This window comes from Fonsecaea pedrosoi (genome assembly GCF_000835455.1).
Source record: "Fonsecaea pedrosoi CBS 271.37 unplaced genomic scaffold supercont1.8, whole genome shotgun sequence".
NCBI lineage: Eukaryota > Fungi > Ascomycota > Eurotiomycetes > Chaetothyriales > Herpotrichiellaceae > Fonsecaea > Fonsecaea pedrosoi.
In genome coordinates, this window is record NW_013550608.1 from 1,003,019 (window position 1) to 1,020,098 (window position 17,080).

General features: G+C 52.8%; 7 protein-coding genes across 7 annotated transcripts; 3 read left to right on the forward strand and 4 right to left on the reverse strand.

Annotated features, from left to right (window-relative positions):
• Positions 1-392: 392 nt before the first annotated feature.
• On the reverse strand, positions 393-1,758 carry Z517_11678 (uncharacterized protein; the record flags this gene model as incomplete). Its single annotated transcript, XM_013423261.1, has 4 exons — positions 393-462; positions 529-1,399; positions 1,449-1,602; positions 1,657-1,758. 4 exons carry the CDS (start codon positions 1,756-1,758, stop codon positions 393-395), a joined length of 1,197 nt encoding a protein of 398 aa, XP_013278715.1.
• A 416-nt stretch (positions 1,759-2,174) lies between these two features.
• Positions 2,175-3,341, reverse strand: Z517_11679 (uncharacterized protein; the record flags this gene model as incomplete). Its single annotated transcript, XM_013423262.1, has 1 exon — positions 2,175-3,341. One exon carries the CDS (start codon positions 3,339-3,341, stop codon positions 2,175-2,177), a length of 1,167 nt encoding a protein of 388 aa, XP_013278716.1.
• Positions 3,342-3,782: 441 nt separating this feature from the next.
• Z517_11680 (uncharacterized protein) lies at positions 3,783-4,877 on the forward strand (the record flags this gene model as incomplete). The annotated part of the gene is made up of 5 exons (XM_013423263.1): positions 3,783-3,789; positions 3,858-3,920; positions 4,061-4,155; positions 4,219-4,431; positions 4,491-4,877. 5 exons carry the CDS (start codon positions 3,783-3,785, stop codon positions 4,875-4,877), a joined length of 765 nt encoding a protein of 254 aa, XP_013278717.1.
• Positions 4,878-6,796: 1,919 nt separating this feature from the next.
• Z517_11681 (uncharacterized protein) lies at positions 6,797-7,970 on the forward strand (the record flags this gene model as incomplete). The annotated part of the gene is made up of 4 exons (XM_013423264.1): positions 6,797-7,055; positions 7,136-7,394; positions 7,450-7,615; positions 7,842-7,970. 4 exons carry the CDS (start codon positions 6,797-6,799, stop codon positions 7,968-7,970), a joined length of 813 nt encoding a protein of 270 aa, XP_013278718.1.
• A 2,769-nt stretch (positions 7,971-10,739) lies between these two features.
• Z517_11682 (uncharacterized protein) lies at positions 10,740-11,636 on the reverse strand (the record flags this gene model as incomplete). The annotated part of the gene is made up of 1 exon (XM_013423265.1): positions 10,740-11,636. One exon carries the CDS (start codon positions 11,634-11,636, stop codon positions 10,740-10,742), a length of 897 nt encoding a protein of 298 aa, XP_013278719.1.
• A 934-nt stretch (positions 11,637-12,570) lies between these two features.
• Z517_11683 (uncharacterized protein) lies at positions 12,571-14,610 on the forward strand (the record flags this gene model as incomplete). Its single annotated transcript, XM_013423266.1, has 3 exons — positions 12,571-13,923; positions 14,080-14,311; positions 14,396-14,610. 3 exons carry the CDS (start codon positions 12,571-12,573, stop codon positions 14,608-14,610), a joined length of 1,800 nt encoding a protein of 599 aa, XP_013278720.1.
• Positions 14,611-15,124: 514 nt separating this feature from the next.
• Z517_11684 (uncharacterized protein) lies at positions 15,125-16,399 on the reverse strand (the record flags this gene model as incomplete). Its single annotated transcript, XM_013423267.1, has 1 exon — positions 15,125-16,399. The coding sequence occupies one exon, from the start codon at positions 16,397-16,399 to the stop codon at positions 15,125-15,127; it is 1,275 nt and encodes a 424-aa protein (XP_013278721.1).
• Positions 16,400-17,080: the final 681 nt, after the last annotated feature.

Sequence of the window (17,080 nt, forward strand, 5' to 3'; positions counted from 1 at the left end):
AGCCCCGCTATATGCCGTCAGGGGACAAAGCCCAGAAAAGATGATCATCCGATGGTCACGAGCCCTCCACTCTCCAAGCTCCGAGTACATCACCAGATGTTAAAGGGTTTACGGATCTTGAGAAATCCATCGACTACTTGTGCTTGTGCTTGTGCTTTGTATGGGTTGGGTAAATGAGACCTGTTTTGATAAAAGCGCCACTACCTGCATGTTTGAGGCATCGCTGGACGACTGGTGCTTGATGTACACAATTAACTTGTTCGGTGTGAGAAGACAAAACCGTGCATCCCCATCCCACTGTCGCGTAGATACCAAGGGTATTTCTCTAGTCCACTTCCCTCAAAGTTCCAGCGGCATTTTGGCATACTTTCCCGTTCTCAAAAAGAAGACCTTTACTTGCTCTGGGCCAAAGCAACTGCATCGTTGCCCAAGTCATACACGCTGTACCATCTCCTCAAGAAGCTGTGAAAGAATATTAGCAAGTACTTTTGATGACTGGGAAGAATTCTCAGTGGAACATGAACATACCTGTCACCAAGAATGGCAAGAGGGCCGGTGGGGGCTGGGAAGTCCATGCCCATGAAGCTACTGATGCAAGAACCCTGGACCTCGAGGATATAGTCATGGGCTGTGATAGAGAAGTTGTAACCGCTAAGAGTAAAGGTGATGTCGGGAAGCGAGTCACGCTTGTCGCATTCGACGGTGTATTGACCATTGAAGCCCTTCTTCGCCCCGATCTCCTTGTTGAGCAACTCTGCGAGAGTACTCGGGAGAGCGATCAGCGAGGTGCCGGTATCAAGAATGACACCAGTGTTGTCAAGGTCTGCCGAATCCTTGCCCAAAGTGATCGAGTCAAGGTTGACCTCCCAGTAGGCCTTCCGCCGGAGTGGGATCTTAATCATCTTGCCGGTGTAATGGTTGCTGTCGATGCCACCGAAAGTAGCCTCAGACTCGGTGCCGTCTTCAGTGCTGCCTAGGTAGAATGCAAAGACGGGTTCATCGAGGAGGCCTTGATCGACCATATTGTAGAATGGGGGTGGAATGTGGTTGACTGAGATGGTGTCGTATCCCAGACCCAAGATACCATCGAATCGGCCAAACGCAAAGGCCAGACCAGGTTCGCTGGTCACCTCTCCAAACAACTGATCCTTGATCTTGAGATCACCAATGCGCAGGATGTCCTGGGAAATGAAGCCAGCCACTTCTCCCGAACCATAACGAATTGCAAAATCAGATCCATTCTTCTTGTAGGTGGAGGAGGCTGTGGCATCGTATTTCTGATGGAGATAGCAGGCGATTGAACCACACTGGGTGCTGGGGACCCAGAGGTTGGAGCTCCCAGTGTCAAGGACGACCTTGAATTCCTGAGGCGGTGTACCAATAGCGACGGTACTGAAGTCTAGAGAGTATTAGACAGTTGTAAATGCAGGAATAACAGCGTCCCTTACATTGCGCATTCAGGAAGTTCTCAACTGGAACATCATGGGGGCCATTAGGATGGATTGAGGTGTCGCTGAAGATGTCCTCGCTGGCGCCACCAATCGGCTTCTGGGTGTATTTGTGGCGGAGCGCACGCATATGGTCGCCAATATTGGCGGCGCTCTGTAATGAACGTTAGAGACAAAGAGCGACGAGAGAGCTCTGGGTCTAACTCACCAACTGCTCCGACAATGGCACCTTCTGAAGCTTCATACGATGCATGCCCGCCTCGGCGGCACCGAGCAGCGCAGCTGCTGCGATGACAAGACTGTTCTTCATCGTCACAACTACCAATTGCTAATAAAGGAAAGGAAGGAAGGAAGACAATGGATGGATGATGGGTACAGCGATGATAAGGAAGAGAGTAGGAAAGCAAGTGGTTCGGTTGGGATGGGGATGGCTGGTCCCGTGAGTCGAAAGCTGTCAGACTCCAAGAGTCCCTGTGGTGCCTGTGAATGGGCCATGATGACGCTCACTGCGCCCCCCATTTCACCAGGCACCAGGGAAACTTGCGACCCCAGCTAAAACATGCTCCACTCATTGTTGCTCCGCGACAGCCGTCCAGTCACATGGGTAGGTGCAAACACGGCAAACAACGCAAAACTGTACGGAGCGAGGACTCTTGTAAGAAACGCCTCGGTTTGCATGTTATCGACTGATATGTATACTCGCTGGCCCTGACTTCGCGCTGGACATCAGGCCTCACTCTCATCATCGGTGCTCGAGTCGCTCTGGCTACTGCTATCTGCATCGCTGCCACTGCTGGAAGTCTCATCTTCATGCTCAACCCCATTTGACATGCTGGTCGTCTTCTCCCTCTTTCCCCCACTGACAAGATCGCTGTCGCTGTCGCTATCACTAGAACTCGAGCTAGAACTCGAGTCAGATTCAGAGTCCGAGCTAGAGCTGGAGCTAGCATAGTCGACAACCATGGTCCTGTTCTTCCTCTTCTTCACCTTTTGTTCAGTCTCGTTGGTGAAGACTAAGGCGTCAGTGTCAAGGCCGAGCGCCCATAGCAACATCATCGGACGTGGCTGGTTCTGAATCCAGGATTCGTATGTCGGATTTGTGGCGACATCCCCGGTAGCAGCAGCAATCGACGACGCCGAGCTTGCCATACCGTCCTTGAACCGGTGAAGATACCCTGCATCCACTTCTTCACCTGCAATGCCGCCTTTCTTGTCGTTACCGCTTCGAGTATCTTTCCCCTTCTCCAATAACGACATACACTGTGCTTTCAATCTGTCGCGAGCCCCGGCACCCTGTAATCCATAGATATATCTCGCGAGAGCAAGATTGTATTCTCGGGGAATATCATCTTCCGAGAAGATGTGTTTCAATATCCACGTCTCTCGGTTCTTGTTGAACTTCCATTTCGATCTTGCCGTGTGATATTGATTGAGGTATTCCAGCGCAGTATTGGACTTAGGTTCAAGTGGCTGAACAGTTTTTGATGAAGCTTTTTTCGACTTCTTCGCCATTACTGAAGCTTTTTGTGCCTTGGAGTCATCCGGGAGAGATGATTGGGTTCTTATCGATGAAGAAGATTTGGCGTCGGCAGAGAATGACACCCGTTTCTTTACTTTCCTGTCTGGTTGCTCCTTTCTGGCTTTGACAGACTCAGACTGTGGTGGATCCGAATTGTCGGCTGTCGACTCGACGGCGTCTTTGGATTTTGAAATAGTCTTTTGCTTCTTCCTCGGAGGTTCTGATGAAGACCTTTCATCACTCTTCAATGAGCGCTGACCATCTTGGTGAGCTGGTGGAACGACACCGTTGCTAGTCGGGGCACCCGAATCCTCATTCGCATATTTCAGTTTCAGTCCGAGTCTCTTCCAAGCTGGAATTCCAGGCCGAGACATGATACTTCGTTGAGGAGAGGCAGTCAAGAGCCTGTCCGAAGTTTATTCAGCCGGAATGTTCATCAGTGCCCTGATTCAGGCCATTTAGAGTGGGCGTCGACTTGCCTGTGGAAGCTGAAGGTTCACATTGGAGACCCAATAAATGAATTTTATTGCGTGGAAGACTTCCTATCTGTGCCACAAGTGGCGGTGCAAAGCTTTTTGTGGGGGCGATTGTGGTGGCTAGTGAAAGGTCAGCTCGTTGTAGGCACCGCGACACTTGCGCGTTTGGAAACTCCTCTGGACAAGGCCTCAAGTTGCGAACATTATCTGTGGTCAAGAGTTCAACATAAGTCCTCACCACCTTGCTCCTTTCAATCGAGCTCGATTTCTTGGTCGACACTTTTCAGCTGTGTTTTACTACATCATTGGTGAATCGTACCTCGGTCAAAGGAGGTCAAGATGTCAGGTCTGTACACATTTGACGTGGTTCTTGTAGCTGCGTCGGACACACCGAGCTGACACTCTTGTCGACAGGCTCCGCGGGTTATGATCGACATATCACCATCTTCTCGGATCAAGGGCGATTATATCAAGTCGGTACGTTCCCGCACAGATCTGGACTTTTGAGATCCGAATTGCGACGCATCTTCCCTGCAAGAAATAGACAAACTTCCGACATCCAATTCCCATTCGCACTAAATGAAATCAATTTCGATCATACTTACATTTACACTCAGAATATGCCTTCAAGGCAATTACTGCAGCCAATATCACATCAGTAGGAGTCAGGGGGAAGACATGCGCCGTTGTGCTGTCACAAAAGAAGGTCCCGGTACGGAACAATCTTGTCAAGTTGCGAGTCTCAGTCTATTCTAGCTGCTTACTGCGAGCGCAGGACAAATTGATTGATCCCTCTTCGGTCTCCCATGTCTTCAAGATCTCCCCCTCAGTCGGATGCGTCATGACCGGCTCAATAGCCGATGCCCGAGCCTCAGTCGATCGAGCACGTGGTGAAGCCGCAGAATTCAGATACAGAAATGGATATGAAATGCCATGTGATGTGCTGGCAAAACGATTGGCAAACATCAACCAAGTCTATACTCAACGGGTGCGTTGCAATACACATGGAACGGCGGTTCAACGGGCCCTGCTGATTGTTTATTACAGGCATACATGAGACCATTGGGCGTAGCGACGACATTAGTCTCGGTCGACGATGAATATGGCCCCCAACTGTACAAATGTGACCCAGCAGGCTATTATGTCGGGTACAAAGCCACGGCGTCTGGACCCAAGCAACAGGAGGCACTCAACCATCTCGAGAAGAAGCTGAAGAACAAGGACTATGCTCCGGGTAGCTGGGAAGAAGTGGTTGAGCTAGGCATCAGCACTCTCAGCACCGTGTTGAGCGTTGACTTCAAGAAGGGCGAGTTAGAGATTGGCATCGTCGGTGGGCCGAAGGCTGACGGGACCGAGGGCACGGATAATGAGTTCAGGACGTTAACAGAAGATGAAGTCGAGGAACGTCTCCAGGCTATTGCGGAGCGAGACTGAGCAAGTCCCTTTTCTCTACCGAACCAGAGGGCAGAGTATAGGTCAAGCTTGGGGACGGGGAAATGACGACGATGTCGGCAACCACGCTGGACAGGGATCAGATGGGTTCAGCTTGTCCGCACAAAACATTAGACTATGGAGAGAATCTGGGGACTATTGGTCGGATCAGGTTCAGCGGTCTCTAGAGGCTGAGATGAGATGATGCGTGTGGCACGTCATGTTGGCGTAGGGGACTTCTCGAGCCCTTTACTCCCAAAGAACGGTCAACGGGGCCATACTCGTGGATGGGATCCACCAAGATTCGGCTCTGGTTGACTGCCACTAGAGTGTCAGGCGAGTCTTCAGGTCTCTAGGTCAGCGAACTTTGTCCCAGCCTCATAGCCGCGTCTATGCGTTGGACTTGAGATGGCAATTAACACAGCCCGCCTCAGAGAGTTGTGGCGTTTGTGTGGCTCTTAGGTGAGGCTGGAATAGAGGTGAGGAAATAATGGAAAAACCGTTAATCCAGGCAGCTGTGCCTTTGGCTTAGTTGACGTGTGTCGTGCATCGCTGTCTCGTGTTACCTGTTACCGGGATGATGGGCGTCGGGTTGAGCGCAGGAAGGCCAGGTAACCGACTCAATCACCATAGAGTACCTCGTAGTGCCATTTCTCCCATTGTCTAGTGTGGGTGCCGCTGTTAGAATCTTCTGCCCATTGCGCCAGAGAACGGTGCGCGAAAAAGGAACCCCTGCAGGTGTTTCCAGAAGCGAGGTGTTGGCGGATGGATGAAAATAGAGGAGTGGACCAGTAGATGGACGCAGATGGACGCAGAAGAGTTTTCAGCTTGCAGCATGCAGCAACCGTTTGGCGACGCCATGTGCGTGCCCTAGGCGTGTTCCTGGCCGTAAGAGGGCAGCCTCTTTTCTCCCAGCACCGGCAAAGTGCAATGGGTGAGTGACCATGGGACGCCATCTCTGCTCAGCTGCCTGGATTGGGCCATGGTGGGGAAGCTTACCGTTGACCTGAATGTCCAGGTTGAGTTTGGCGCGTTACCTAAAATCCAATCCCTAGGGGAGAAGTCCCCCTAGAGACTAGCCTAGCCAATACCCTGTAGCATGATTGGTTGTGGCCGGGGGGATGCAAACTCGCCTGTTTGCTAACCCGTCTACTCAATACCTACCACGATCAAGGGACGAGTACCGCTCCCTGCGCCCTCCTCTCTTCTCCCTCCCCCTCTCACTCCACTCACTCTCTCATACAAACATTTTTTGTCGAAGTGGAGACTGCGATTCCTCATTACCTACTCTAACTTATCCTGTACATGGTCATTTTCCACCTCGTCTGCGATTTCCATGTTGCTTGAAACCCAGGTCTCCATCCGGCCCCAGTCATCATCAATGATCCAGAACTCACTCGACCCCCCGTGGCTTGCAAGCCGCCTGCTGATCAATACACGACACAAGTCACAGTCTACAGCAGAGCCTCGAATGATCCACCTCCAGAGCTGCATCATTCCGACATGCCCTGCGACTGAGGCAGTGTCCAATAGTCATTATGCATCAGTCCAAGCGTTGTAGTCACCGTTTACAGCCGGGTCGACCGTTTTGGTGCTTGTCTGTATTCTCCTCTACCTCATTGCACCTCCCCCAGTCTAGTGCTGTGAAACTTGCCTCCAGCTTCATCGTCGCTAACATCCTCTTCTGTTTGACTTCTCATACAGCTGGGAGACCTGCTCCATTTTCCCATGACGCTACGGCCCGGTCCCCTATCCTGATGACCGCTTCTATCCTCCTGACTGGTTGACTGTGGATGAAGCCACAAGATTGAGTCCACAAACCCTCCTCGACGGCCGTCTCTATCCTTTCGTGGCAGTGTCCTTCTCCCTCTTACTCCCGAGCTGTAGATGACATCTGTGAACAACCGTTGGATTTAAGAAGAATGCTTTCCTCGCCGCGACCAAAGTTGCTCTCTTCTCCTCAGGCTTCGTCCATCCGACAACTTGACCAGAAGGCAGAGCCAACGGTCCGAGACCTCACTCTCCTTCCCGTGAAGATTCCTGACTTGACTGCGAAGCACCACAACAGTCCCGAAGCGAAGAGAATAGCTCTTGATCCTGCACCCTCCATTAAGCCAGAGCCTATCAACCATCCAACTTCACTTGACTTGGCCAACTCACCTTTCGCCATGTCTGATGGACGTACGTCTGACTGTAACTACTCGCCTCACACATGCGAGAAGCGCCCCGACGCAGAGTCTTCCGGCTAACTGATACTACAGTGAATGAAGCTCGCGCCTTGCGCGTCATGGAGATCATGAATGATTTCCGAACGTTGCAAATCCACATCAACTCGCTCATCACGCGCAGCGAGGCCAGTCCACCAGATCAAGAATCTTACTACCTCGACGGCTATGTGGTCCTCAGGCAGTGTGCCGCCGAGTCGCAAGCGGTTCTAGCTGGCCACTTTAACCCGGGCAACCTGGGGCTTCAGTCTGGCAACATCCCCGAGACCGAAGTACAGAAGGCCTCTCTACAGCGGTGCGATAGGAATCTACATGGCGAGAGGGAGAAAGCATGCTAATAAATAGGCCAGAATCATTCTCGATGCGTCTACGAGAAGGTTTCAGGCTCACAAGATCTATCTGCGAGGGTCTGCCGCGACGCGATGGGTACAGCTGCGCACCCAATTGCTGCGTGGTGAAAAACCAGGTTCCAAACACGCCAACGGGCTGCGAACAATTGATCAAAGACTTCGCCAGGTACGTACTGTTGTTGTATCTAAAAAAGTTCCATGCGATCGGCGCATTTCCCCACACCTTATCACTCGTTGTTCCCCTTGGCTTCGCTGGTGAAGCCATGTGGTTTGAAGGCACCAGAGGAGGAAATGATCAGCAACACATGATGCACATACGGGGGGCCGCAAATATTCCCACACGAGAAAGACATGAAAAATAGGGGGCAAAGCTGATCTTCTCTATGATTCAGGAACTCAGCGAAATCACGGATGACCATGTTTACCGAGACCTTCGCAACGCTGACCAACGCAAGCGCTACTGGCTTGACGAAGACCCGGTGCTGGAACGCATGCTGGGATGGATTCGGATGCAGAGGTAAACGGGGGTCAAGTTAATTGCTAGCCTCTGGTTTTTCTCGGGTTATCAAGATATCTTGACCGGCCTGCGTTTCTGTTTCCAACCTGAGTCTTCCATGCAACCTAGTCCTCTTGCCTAATCCTTGGACCATTGTCGATCAATGGCATTCTACTTTCCGAACGCTGGACGTGATCTCACCGGACAGTGCAGGCACTACAGTCTGCGTCATTACATAGGGGGCACCAGGGGGGTGTGGGAAAGAATTGGCGGCGGCTGGACTGCCGAGTGGGCAAGCCGGGATCAGTGAGTCTGGCACTCGCAGGGTGGCTGTGACCCAGACTCAAAAAGCAAGATTAATATTTTTCATTATTTGGGGAACTTGTTGGCCTCTGGGATTGAGGGCGAGCCATCTAAGCGGCCACATGGGACTTTGTCTACCTTTGCACTCTTTTGGGTTTTACAATGGCTGCATGGCGCTACGGACAGATATGGGCATGACAAGACAAAATGACTTCAAGGAAAAGGAGATAGGGACTGGGATATAGAGAGGACTTACAGAACACAAGAGGCACCCGAGCAACAAACTGGGCTCGGGAACATGGTGGAGTGATTGTGACTAGAAGTTCCCAATGGCATCTTTCGTGTCCAACTCGTTAAACGACCCGTGTTGCTTTTGGTTTCAAGTTCAAGTTCCCATGCCCCTTGAGTCCTCCTGCATATCTGATTCCTTGTTCGCGGAGCTTCGCGGGGAAACTATCCTTGTAACTTTGACCTACATAAGGCTCGGTGAGGCCGATCCCTACTCGAATTATCGTTGGTTAGTAGCTACAGTGCTACAGTAGTGACTACGGAGTATGCAGGCGTGGTAAATTTTTTCTGTAGGGAGCTGCCAGATATTCACTAGTCGCTTGTAGGATTCCTCGAGGATGATTACCTGTGCCCCGTTCACCTCGTCCAAATGTTCTCTGTATCACCTGTATCACCTGTATCACCATGAGTAGCTCACTTGTCCTGCAGAATTTGACGGGAAGACCGGAGTACGGCACCAACGGCTTTCCAATTCCTCGAAAACTCTACATGACTATTAAGGACATGACCATAGTGACCTAGGCATTACGAAGTCACTTTGTCGTCTAGGCTATGAATGTTCGTACAGGCTATGAATGATGCCTATGTTTATCCAGGTAGGTTGATAGGTGTGGGTGGGAGGTAGGCTTGCCAGTCCCTTGGAGCAGGTGACTTTTTGGCAGTGTTTCGTCGACCTGGGTGTAAACAAGTCGTTAGGTAGGGAGGGTTAGCGGGTGATTTGGGCCTGCCTTAGTCGGCACCAGGTATCAACTTGAGGGCGGACAATACCTACAAGTCGAGGCGAGGGTGCCCAATTCGGCCCAGTGGCTCCAAGGGTCAGAGGCATCACCGCCTAAACCAGCAACTCTTCCAACCACCTAGGTAAAGCGCGTGCCTTTTTCCGGCAACCCGGCCACCAACTGAATGGCCGTTGTTGCTCGTTTCACGCCTCGCTTTACCTCGCTTGTCCCAAGCTCAAGCTCCAAGCTCCAAGCTCCCAATTTCAGTACCTTTCTACCTTCATAGTTAGCTTCCCATGCCAAACGGTCTTTTTGGCCCCCGACACCGCTGCCGAGTTTTCCATGACGAGGTCCTTGTCCTCGTGGCATGGGCACTTTAGGGGGCACCACACCCCAAGGGGAATAATCTCAACGTTTCCCCCCACCACCATCTCGCGCTTCCCGCTTCCCATTTCGGTTCACCACCAACTCGCTTCGATCAATTTTTGCGCTATAGCACCTGCATTTATCTCGCACCCTCGGAGGACAGGAGAATGAGGGCACTGGGTCTCCACCACCCGTCCACACGACTGCCCTCACCCGTCGTCACCACCGTCACAGTCCTCTGATTCAGCTCTACAAGGTTCATTGAAGTGAACAGCCGAACCAAGATACCCGAGGGGCACTGGGAACAATGGGCACCCCACCGCCGTCATACCGCGTGGCTGTACGAGCAGAAGTCCCGTGGTGAATATGGCGTGCGGACGTTGGGGGAGATACTCGTGCAAGCGCACATCGTATTCCCACTCCTCCCGTTTGCGCAATACCACGAAGACCCAAGACACGCACTGCGAGCTCGGTATTTGCATCGTGAACGGCGAGGGATGAATCTAAAGCATAGCAGGCAGGGCTGCTATCATGCCTGCTATCCCCCTACCCTCCAAAAACGGACCGTGATCATCGACTATCTACTTCTGACCGAGTAGATCGATGGCCATGCCGTGTAGAATTCCTGCGACGCTCCCCGAACGCTCGGAATTGGATCTTCGACTGTGGTCGTCACCCACGCTTGCTCTAGCACGCTTAGGCAGCGAATGTTCTCCCCTCACCGGCTCATCACGTTACCGTTGTGGATTGAAAACATCCGAGGTATAGGGTCCAGTATGCAAATGGATCTTGAGCAAAGCCACCTCCCTTCCTCCAAACCCGATCAATCTAGCCAAGACGACCTCGCTAGTTCAAGTACCACATGATCTCGCTACTGGTACAAACATCACAGGACCAAGGGTTTTCTTGGAACGAGGCTGAGTGAATCCACCTACTTGATGCGCTTGTATACAAGAGATGGTGGACCGCACATAATATTGACGACATACAACTTCCAGGTAGTGTTCTGTGAGGTCTGGAAGCAGCCACTCAACACTGCCCGACACATTCCTGTTCCTGTCATGCCTCCTGCTGTCTCCAGAGGCGGCTACAAACGGGGCGGGCTTCTACTCAACCCTTCATACCACCTTCGCCTTCCCCCCCTTAATCCTGCTCTCCACCACATCTAATCCAGTAAGCTTCTTCGACAAGCTATCCAGCCATCCCACAGGAAATACTGTTGCATTGAGCCATGCGAACGTTGCTCCCTCCCCTCTCCAGATTTGATGCGGGGCTCCTTTCCCGCCGCGCTTGGATAAATCCCTCACCACTTTGTCGGCCCAGACGACTGCTTTCGTGAGACTCGATGCCGGGCCGTGACGGAGAAACTTGTCCACAGCGGCCTTGCCAGGCGCGTACGGGCTGGTCTCAGGTAAGTTGGTACTCATACCGCTATTGGCGTTGTCGAAGAAATTCGACCTCACGCCTCCGGTGCGCAAATCAACGACCTTGATACCAAATGGTTGCAGTTCAAGCCGCAGTATTTCGCTGAAGTTGGCAAGCGCAGCTTTGGAAGCCGAGTATGGTCCCGTGAACGGCAGGGCTAAAACCGAGACACAGGAGCTGTTGTTGACAATCATCTTGCGCTCCGCCGTCGAATTGCGAAGCAGCGGGAAAAACAGCTGTATCATCCGGATCGCGCCCAACACGTTGATATCGAACTGTTTTTGGATATCGGCGATCGAAACGTCAAGGACGGGCATATTCAATCCGGCCCCGGCGTTGTTGATCAATATGTCCAGTGAACCATGAGTTAGGGATGACACCTTTTCCACACAGGATTTGATGGACTCTTCGGAGAGGACATCTAAGGGCAGGGTTTCGATTCCAACGGCAGCCAAGGACGACATTTTCGAGGGAGTGCGTGTGGTTGCAAATACGCGGTCGCCACGTTTGTGGAAGGCCAGGGCGAGAGCGGCACCGAGGCCGCCATCCGAGCATCCTGTGATGAGGACTGTGCGTTTCCTTGGAGACATGATGTGTTTGGTTTCAGGTGTCGATATTGGGTCTTCTAACAAAGCCGGACAAAGAGCTCTGGATTCTGCGTCAGTGTACGACTACGACGCCTGTTCGAGGCAGGAAGTAGGATGGAAAACCAGCCATGGTTTTCGTCTTATATCTATCCTATTGGTAAATAGCACGACTTGTGCTTTCTCGCAAGGAACACGGACGAGGACAGCCTGATTCCTAATCTACCTCGACCCTAGGTATCATGGATGGAGTCACTAGGCGAAGGTCAGTGAGATTGCTTCATACCACTCTACAGATTATCGCCTATATCGCACATTGTGGTTCTAAGACAGATTTGTGATTCCATAATACTGGCGAAGGGGTGTGACCCCACGACGGGTGGCCTGAGTGGCTGGTCCCTTGCTATACCATTTGACTCCCTCTCACACTACTATTTGGATCCATGAGACGTGGATAAATGATGAGGCTGCCGCGTACTTGTGTCAGATTATTCAACTCGTAATATAACAATGAGAGAGAAAGAGTGTCTAGCCGGCAGAGTTGTATGTATAAGTCAGCCTCACGTACTGTGGCCTTTAACCGGCCTTTTACCGTCATCAGATAATCATCCGAAGATGGGGACCCCCATCCAACTGCTTGCCTGGAACAAACAGCCACGGTAAAGACTGAAGCCTCACTGCCGCAGAAAGAACCAGAACCGAAAATCTCATTGTCATTCTCCATCCTTTACCACATGAACCACGGTAGAGGACTCCGCAACTTTCTCCAACACCGATCATCACCATCAACCGATTAGCCGGCAGTTCGGCAGATTGACCAACGCGCGTTGAAGATGGGCTTTTATTTGACCAGATTCGCCTGTTATCACTATCCTCAAGTTCTATCCTTGAGAGTTCCCTGACTTGTCTGTCACAGGGATCTTATATACGAGGAAACAACATGGGATCTGTTGGCGAAACCACCACCACCACCACCACCCTCCCTTCAGCACCGGTCCCAGGCAAGGAAGATGGAAGCCATGACGGTTCAGCCCCTCGGGCCGCGGATGTTGCCAATGGGCACTCCCATGCTCAAGACTCAATCACGATACCGATGCATAATGTGCCGGCCTTTACGCCCAGCAAGAAGCTCCGTGTCGTGACCATCGGGGCGGGTTACTCGGGCATGATCTTTGCCCACAAGCTCCAATACACCTACGCCAAAGAGTTTGACACACTCGTCGAACACACCATCTTCGAGAGCAAGTCCAACGCCGGCGGCACCTGGATTGCAAACAGTTACCCTGGCGTGCAATGCGACGTGCCGAGCCACATCTACGTCTTCCCCTTCGCCCCGAACCCCGAGTGGTCGCATTTCTACTCGACGGGGCCCGAGATCAAGGAGTATTTCCAGAAGACGGTCGACGAGTGGAAGCTGGATCGGGACGTCCAGTTCAACACCACCGTCGAGCATGCCCAGTGGGACGAGGACAAAGCTCAGTGGAAGCTCGAGGTGCGGCACAAGGACACTGGCCATCGGACAGAATGGGCCGACGTCCTGATCTCCGCCAGGGGCATCCTGAGTCACTGGAAGTGGCCCGACATTCCCGGACTGCACAGCTTCAAGGGTCTCAAGGTCCACAGCGCCGGCTGGAATCACGAATATGACTACCGCAACAAGAGAATCGGCCTGATCGGGAACGGAAGCAGCGCCATCCAGATTCTGCCGGAGATGGCCAAGCTGGAGGGCACCAAGGTGACGTGCTTCCAGCGGTCGCCGACGTGGGTCGTCTCTCGCCACACGCCCGCGAAGCTTGTGGGCAGCGACGACCCCAGCTACAACCCGGAGTACCGCGAGGTGGACAAGCAGCGGTTCCGCGACCCGGAGGAGCTCAAAAAGTACCGCAAGCTCATCATCGGCAACGTCAACCGCGGGTTCCGCATCTTCGGCAAGGGCTCCAAGCAGCAGGAGGAGATCAAGGCCTTTGCCACGGCGCAGATGGCGGCCAAGCTGAACCACGACCCGCGCCTGTGCAAGATGCTCATCCCGGACTTTGAGGTCGGCTGCCGCAGAATCACCCCGGGCGCGGGCTACCTCGAGTCTTTTACCAGGGACAACGTGTACCTCACCCAGAGCCACATCGATTACATCGACCAAGGCGGCATCAAGACCAAAGACGGCCAGTACTACGAGTTGGACGTCGTCATCTGCGCGACTGGCTTTGACGTTTCCAACCGGCCACCGTTTCCCGTCGTTGGGCGCAACGGCATCGACCTGGGAGAGAAGTGGAAGGACGAGCCTGAGTCGTATCTGGTGAGTTTTGTCTGCCCTCGGAAAGGAAGAAGAATATCATCTCGGAGAAGACGATCCCATCTCCCCCCCTCTTAGAACCCTGATCCTCCCCAAACCCCAGAACAAAAGGGAAACTGGGCGACGAACTCCCTGACTGACCTTTTGCGTACGAATTAGTCCATGGCCTGTCCCGACATGCCCAACTACTTCATGTTCATGGGTCCCAACGCCACCATCGGCCACGGCTCGCTCATCTACAGCCTGGACTGGACGGCCGAGTGGATGATCCAGTGGCTGCGCAAGATGGCGCGCGAGGACATTGCGTCGGTCGCGCCGCACCAGCGGGTCGTGGACGAGCTGGTGCGGTACGGGGATGAGATTATGAAGACGCTGACGTGGACGGGGAACTGTGAGTTTCTCCCCTCTCCCTCTCCCTCTTTCTCTGTCTGTCTCTGTCTACGTGTTATGTCTCCTGACCCTTGGTATGTGACAGGTCGCTCCTGGTACAAGAACAACCGGATCGACGGGCGCGTGACGGCCACCTTTGCCGGCAGCGCCATGCTCTTCCACGACATGGTCGAGCGCATCCGGCCCGAGGACTTTGACATCCGGTACCGCTCGCCCAACCGCTTCCGGTTCATGGGCAACGGCTTCACGCAGTACGAGCTCGAGGACGGGGTCGATTTGTCGTGGTATGTCGAGAAGTAAGTCAGTAGGTAAGCAAGCCGAGAGCCAGGACCAGAGCCAGAGCGAGAGCGAGAGTAAGAGTGCGCGTGGGCGTGGGCGTGCGAGGCTCGAGGCAGGGAGAGAGACTAGATATATATATATATATATATCTGAATATGAATCTAAATGTGCATTGAAATCCCAAAATCTTGGACACGAAAAAGGTAAAAGGATCTATCAGACGTACATCCTTGCATTCATCCATCTATCGATACGCATCTCGTGGCCTTTGTAAGTATTTGCAAAGGCAAGCTCGTCGTCACATTCCTCCAACTCGCATTGACGAACTTGAATTCGCAAAAAGGGGCACGGGTACGCATTGGCTAAAGCTTTTTGGAAAATTCCCTGCCCAGGTTGAAGCCTCACCCCAGGCATCATCTTTGCACCTACCATGTTCTTTCAGCTCGGCAATTGATCTGTCGCCAAATGAAAGTCACAATAGACCTTGATGTAATATCATATGCTTTCGACCACGTATTGCTCCCCAACAGACCTGTCATTTTGCCAGCCGCTGACCGGGCTTCAAAACCCCCCGATCACCACCGCCACCTTTTCTCCACAACCACAGCGCTTCGACCGCAAGCGCTTTGGCACTGGCATGTCCCGACTGACGGTTGGCCTCGCTCATCATGACCTCTATCGGCCTCTCTTTCTCAATCACCGACCAGAGCGCTTCCTGGAGTTCGCTGCCTCTGGCGCCAAAATTCCCCCTCCCCAGTCTGTACAGGATCCTACCTAGTGTTTGATAAGCCATGCATCGCTGGTTCGGCAAGGTCGATCGTGCAAGCAATGCGAGCTCTGGTATAGTGTATCCGGCGCTGCTCGGCGCATCACCGTGATGGTGTAGCCCTTCTTTCACGTCGAGCTCCAAACTCTCCTTTGGCGGGATCAGACGGCCGTTGAATCCGAAGCGGAGGGCAGAAGCTAGATATGATTCGTTTTCAGGGTTATACAATGACGCTTGGTCCTCCTCCTCGGTCGGGTCCTGTAGCCAGCTCAACGATGACGGGTCGTGGGGAGTGTCTGGAAAGTAATGTGTTTTGAGATCGGCGAGGAAGGAGGCGCCGTCAGTGTTTAGAGGTACATAGTCGTTTGCTGACCGAGGAGGGACGGGAAAATGTGTCGAGGGAGGAGGCGGCGCTGCGGATCTTTCAGGTTCCACAATATCTTCGTCTATGGGCATCTCAGTCACGGCGTTATGTCTAGATCTTCGGCTATCATCTTCCCCTTCCGCATCGCCCTCAGGCCAAAGCTTTTGATTGGCTTGATCTTCCTCAATATTAGCACGTTTGAGTAGCCGCTCCAAAAAAGCAGGGTTGAGATTTTGTGTTAGCTCGGCTCGAGCCTCCTCAATGTCCTCTATCGACATTTGTGCTATCCGCCTCTTGTTCTCCTCGCTGATATCGGCCTTCTGCTGCTGGTCCATGTCGATCCCATACTTCTTGCCCACATGATGTCTGATGGCTTGGTCTGAGGGTTCGACTGTGGTAGGGAGGGAGGAACGAGATGGCGCCTTTCCAGCCTGCTGTCTTTGTTTGAAAGCAGACACGTTGCGGCGTGGTTTGTGCTCGGGGAATCCAGCTTTGGAGGATTTCAGCGACGGGGCAGAAGGAACAGAGTCCGAATCGTGCTCTTGGATCTCCTTGATGCTGAAGCCAGGAGGCCGCGTCGGGAGTGTCCGTTGGTCATCGTCAACGTCAACGTCAACTGGCCTGATTGTAAATTCATCTGCGTCGAGATCTAATTCAAACCGTTGACCTGGGATGGCCATATTGGAAGAAAAGGTGTTGATGGCTGCAGCCGCGCAGTGCCCCTCGGCGAGCTTGTTATTAGTCGACACTAGAAAAGCTGCTCACCCTCAATGCGGTCTAGCCAAAGGCGTTGTCAATCAGACCAATGACATTCTTTTGGCGAGGTACTCGTATGTAGCACAGCTTCGTGGAGTGTGCGGTGTGCTACCCTCGCTCTTTCAAGGCGCAGAGCCAACTGCAATCTTTCCAGGGGTGACTGGTGATATGATGCTAGATCCTGAATACCATTGGCTAGAAGGCTTCCTGAGGGGAGACAACGATATATCAGATCATGCGGTGCGGAGTGGAATAGCCGAACTTGGCTCAAGCCACTAGCTGCAAGGTCTGTACTTCGTAGCAGGGGTCTAGGATCTGGTAAGCCCCCAGGTGGGTCTAACTGGTGTATCCGATCTTGGGGGTTTTCTTTTCCGAGAGGATCGAGTTCGACGAGTAGTTGGAAGTGGATAGGGCTTGTCAAGGGTGAGGGAGGTAAACCTGCAGAGGCAGAGGCACTACTATGCGGAGTGATGAACTTGCAGTCGTCTTCGGCGTGACCGAGTCTGTTTGGTGTTTTCGGGGAGTGGGATCAATTCATGAAACGTCGAGGAGATCAGCTACTGGAACTACTCGTACTGAGGCGGACTCCGGGTTTGGGCTAGAAA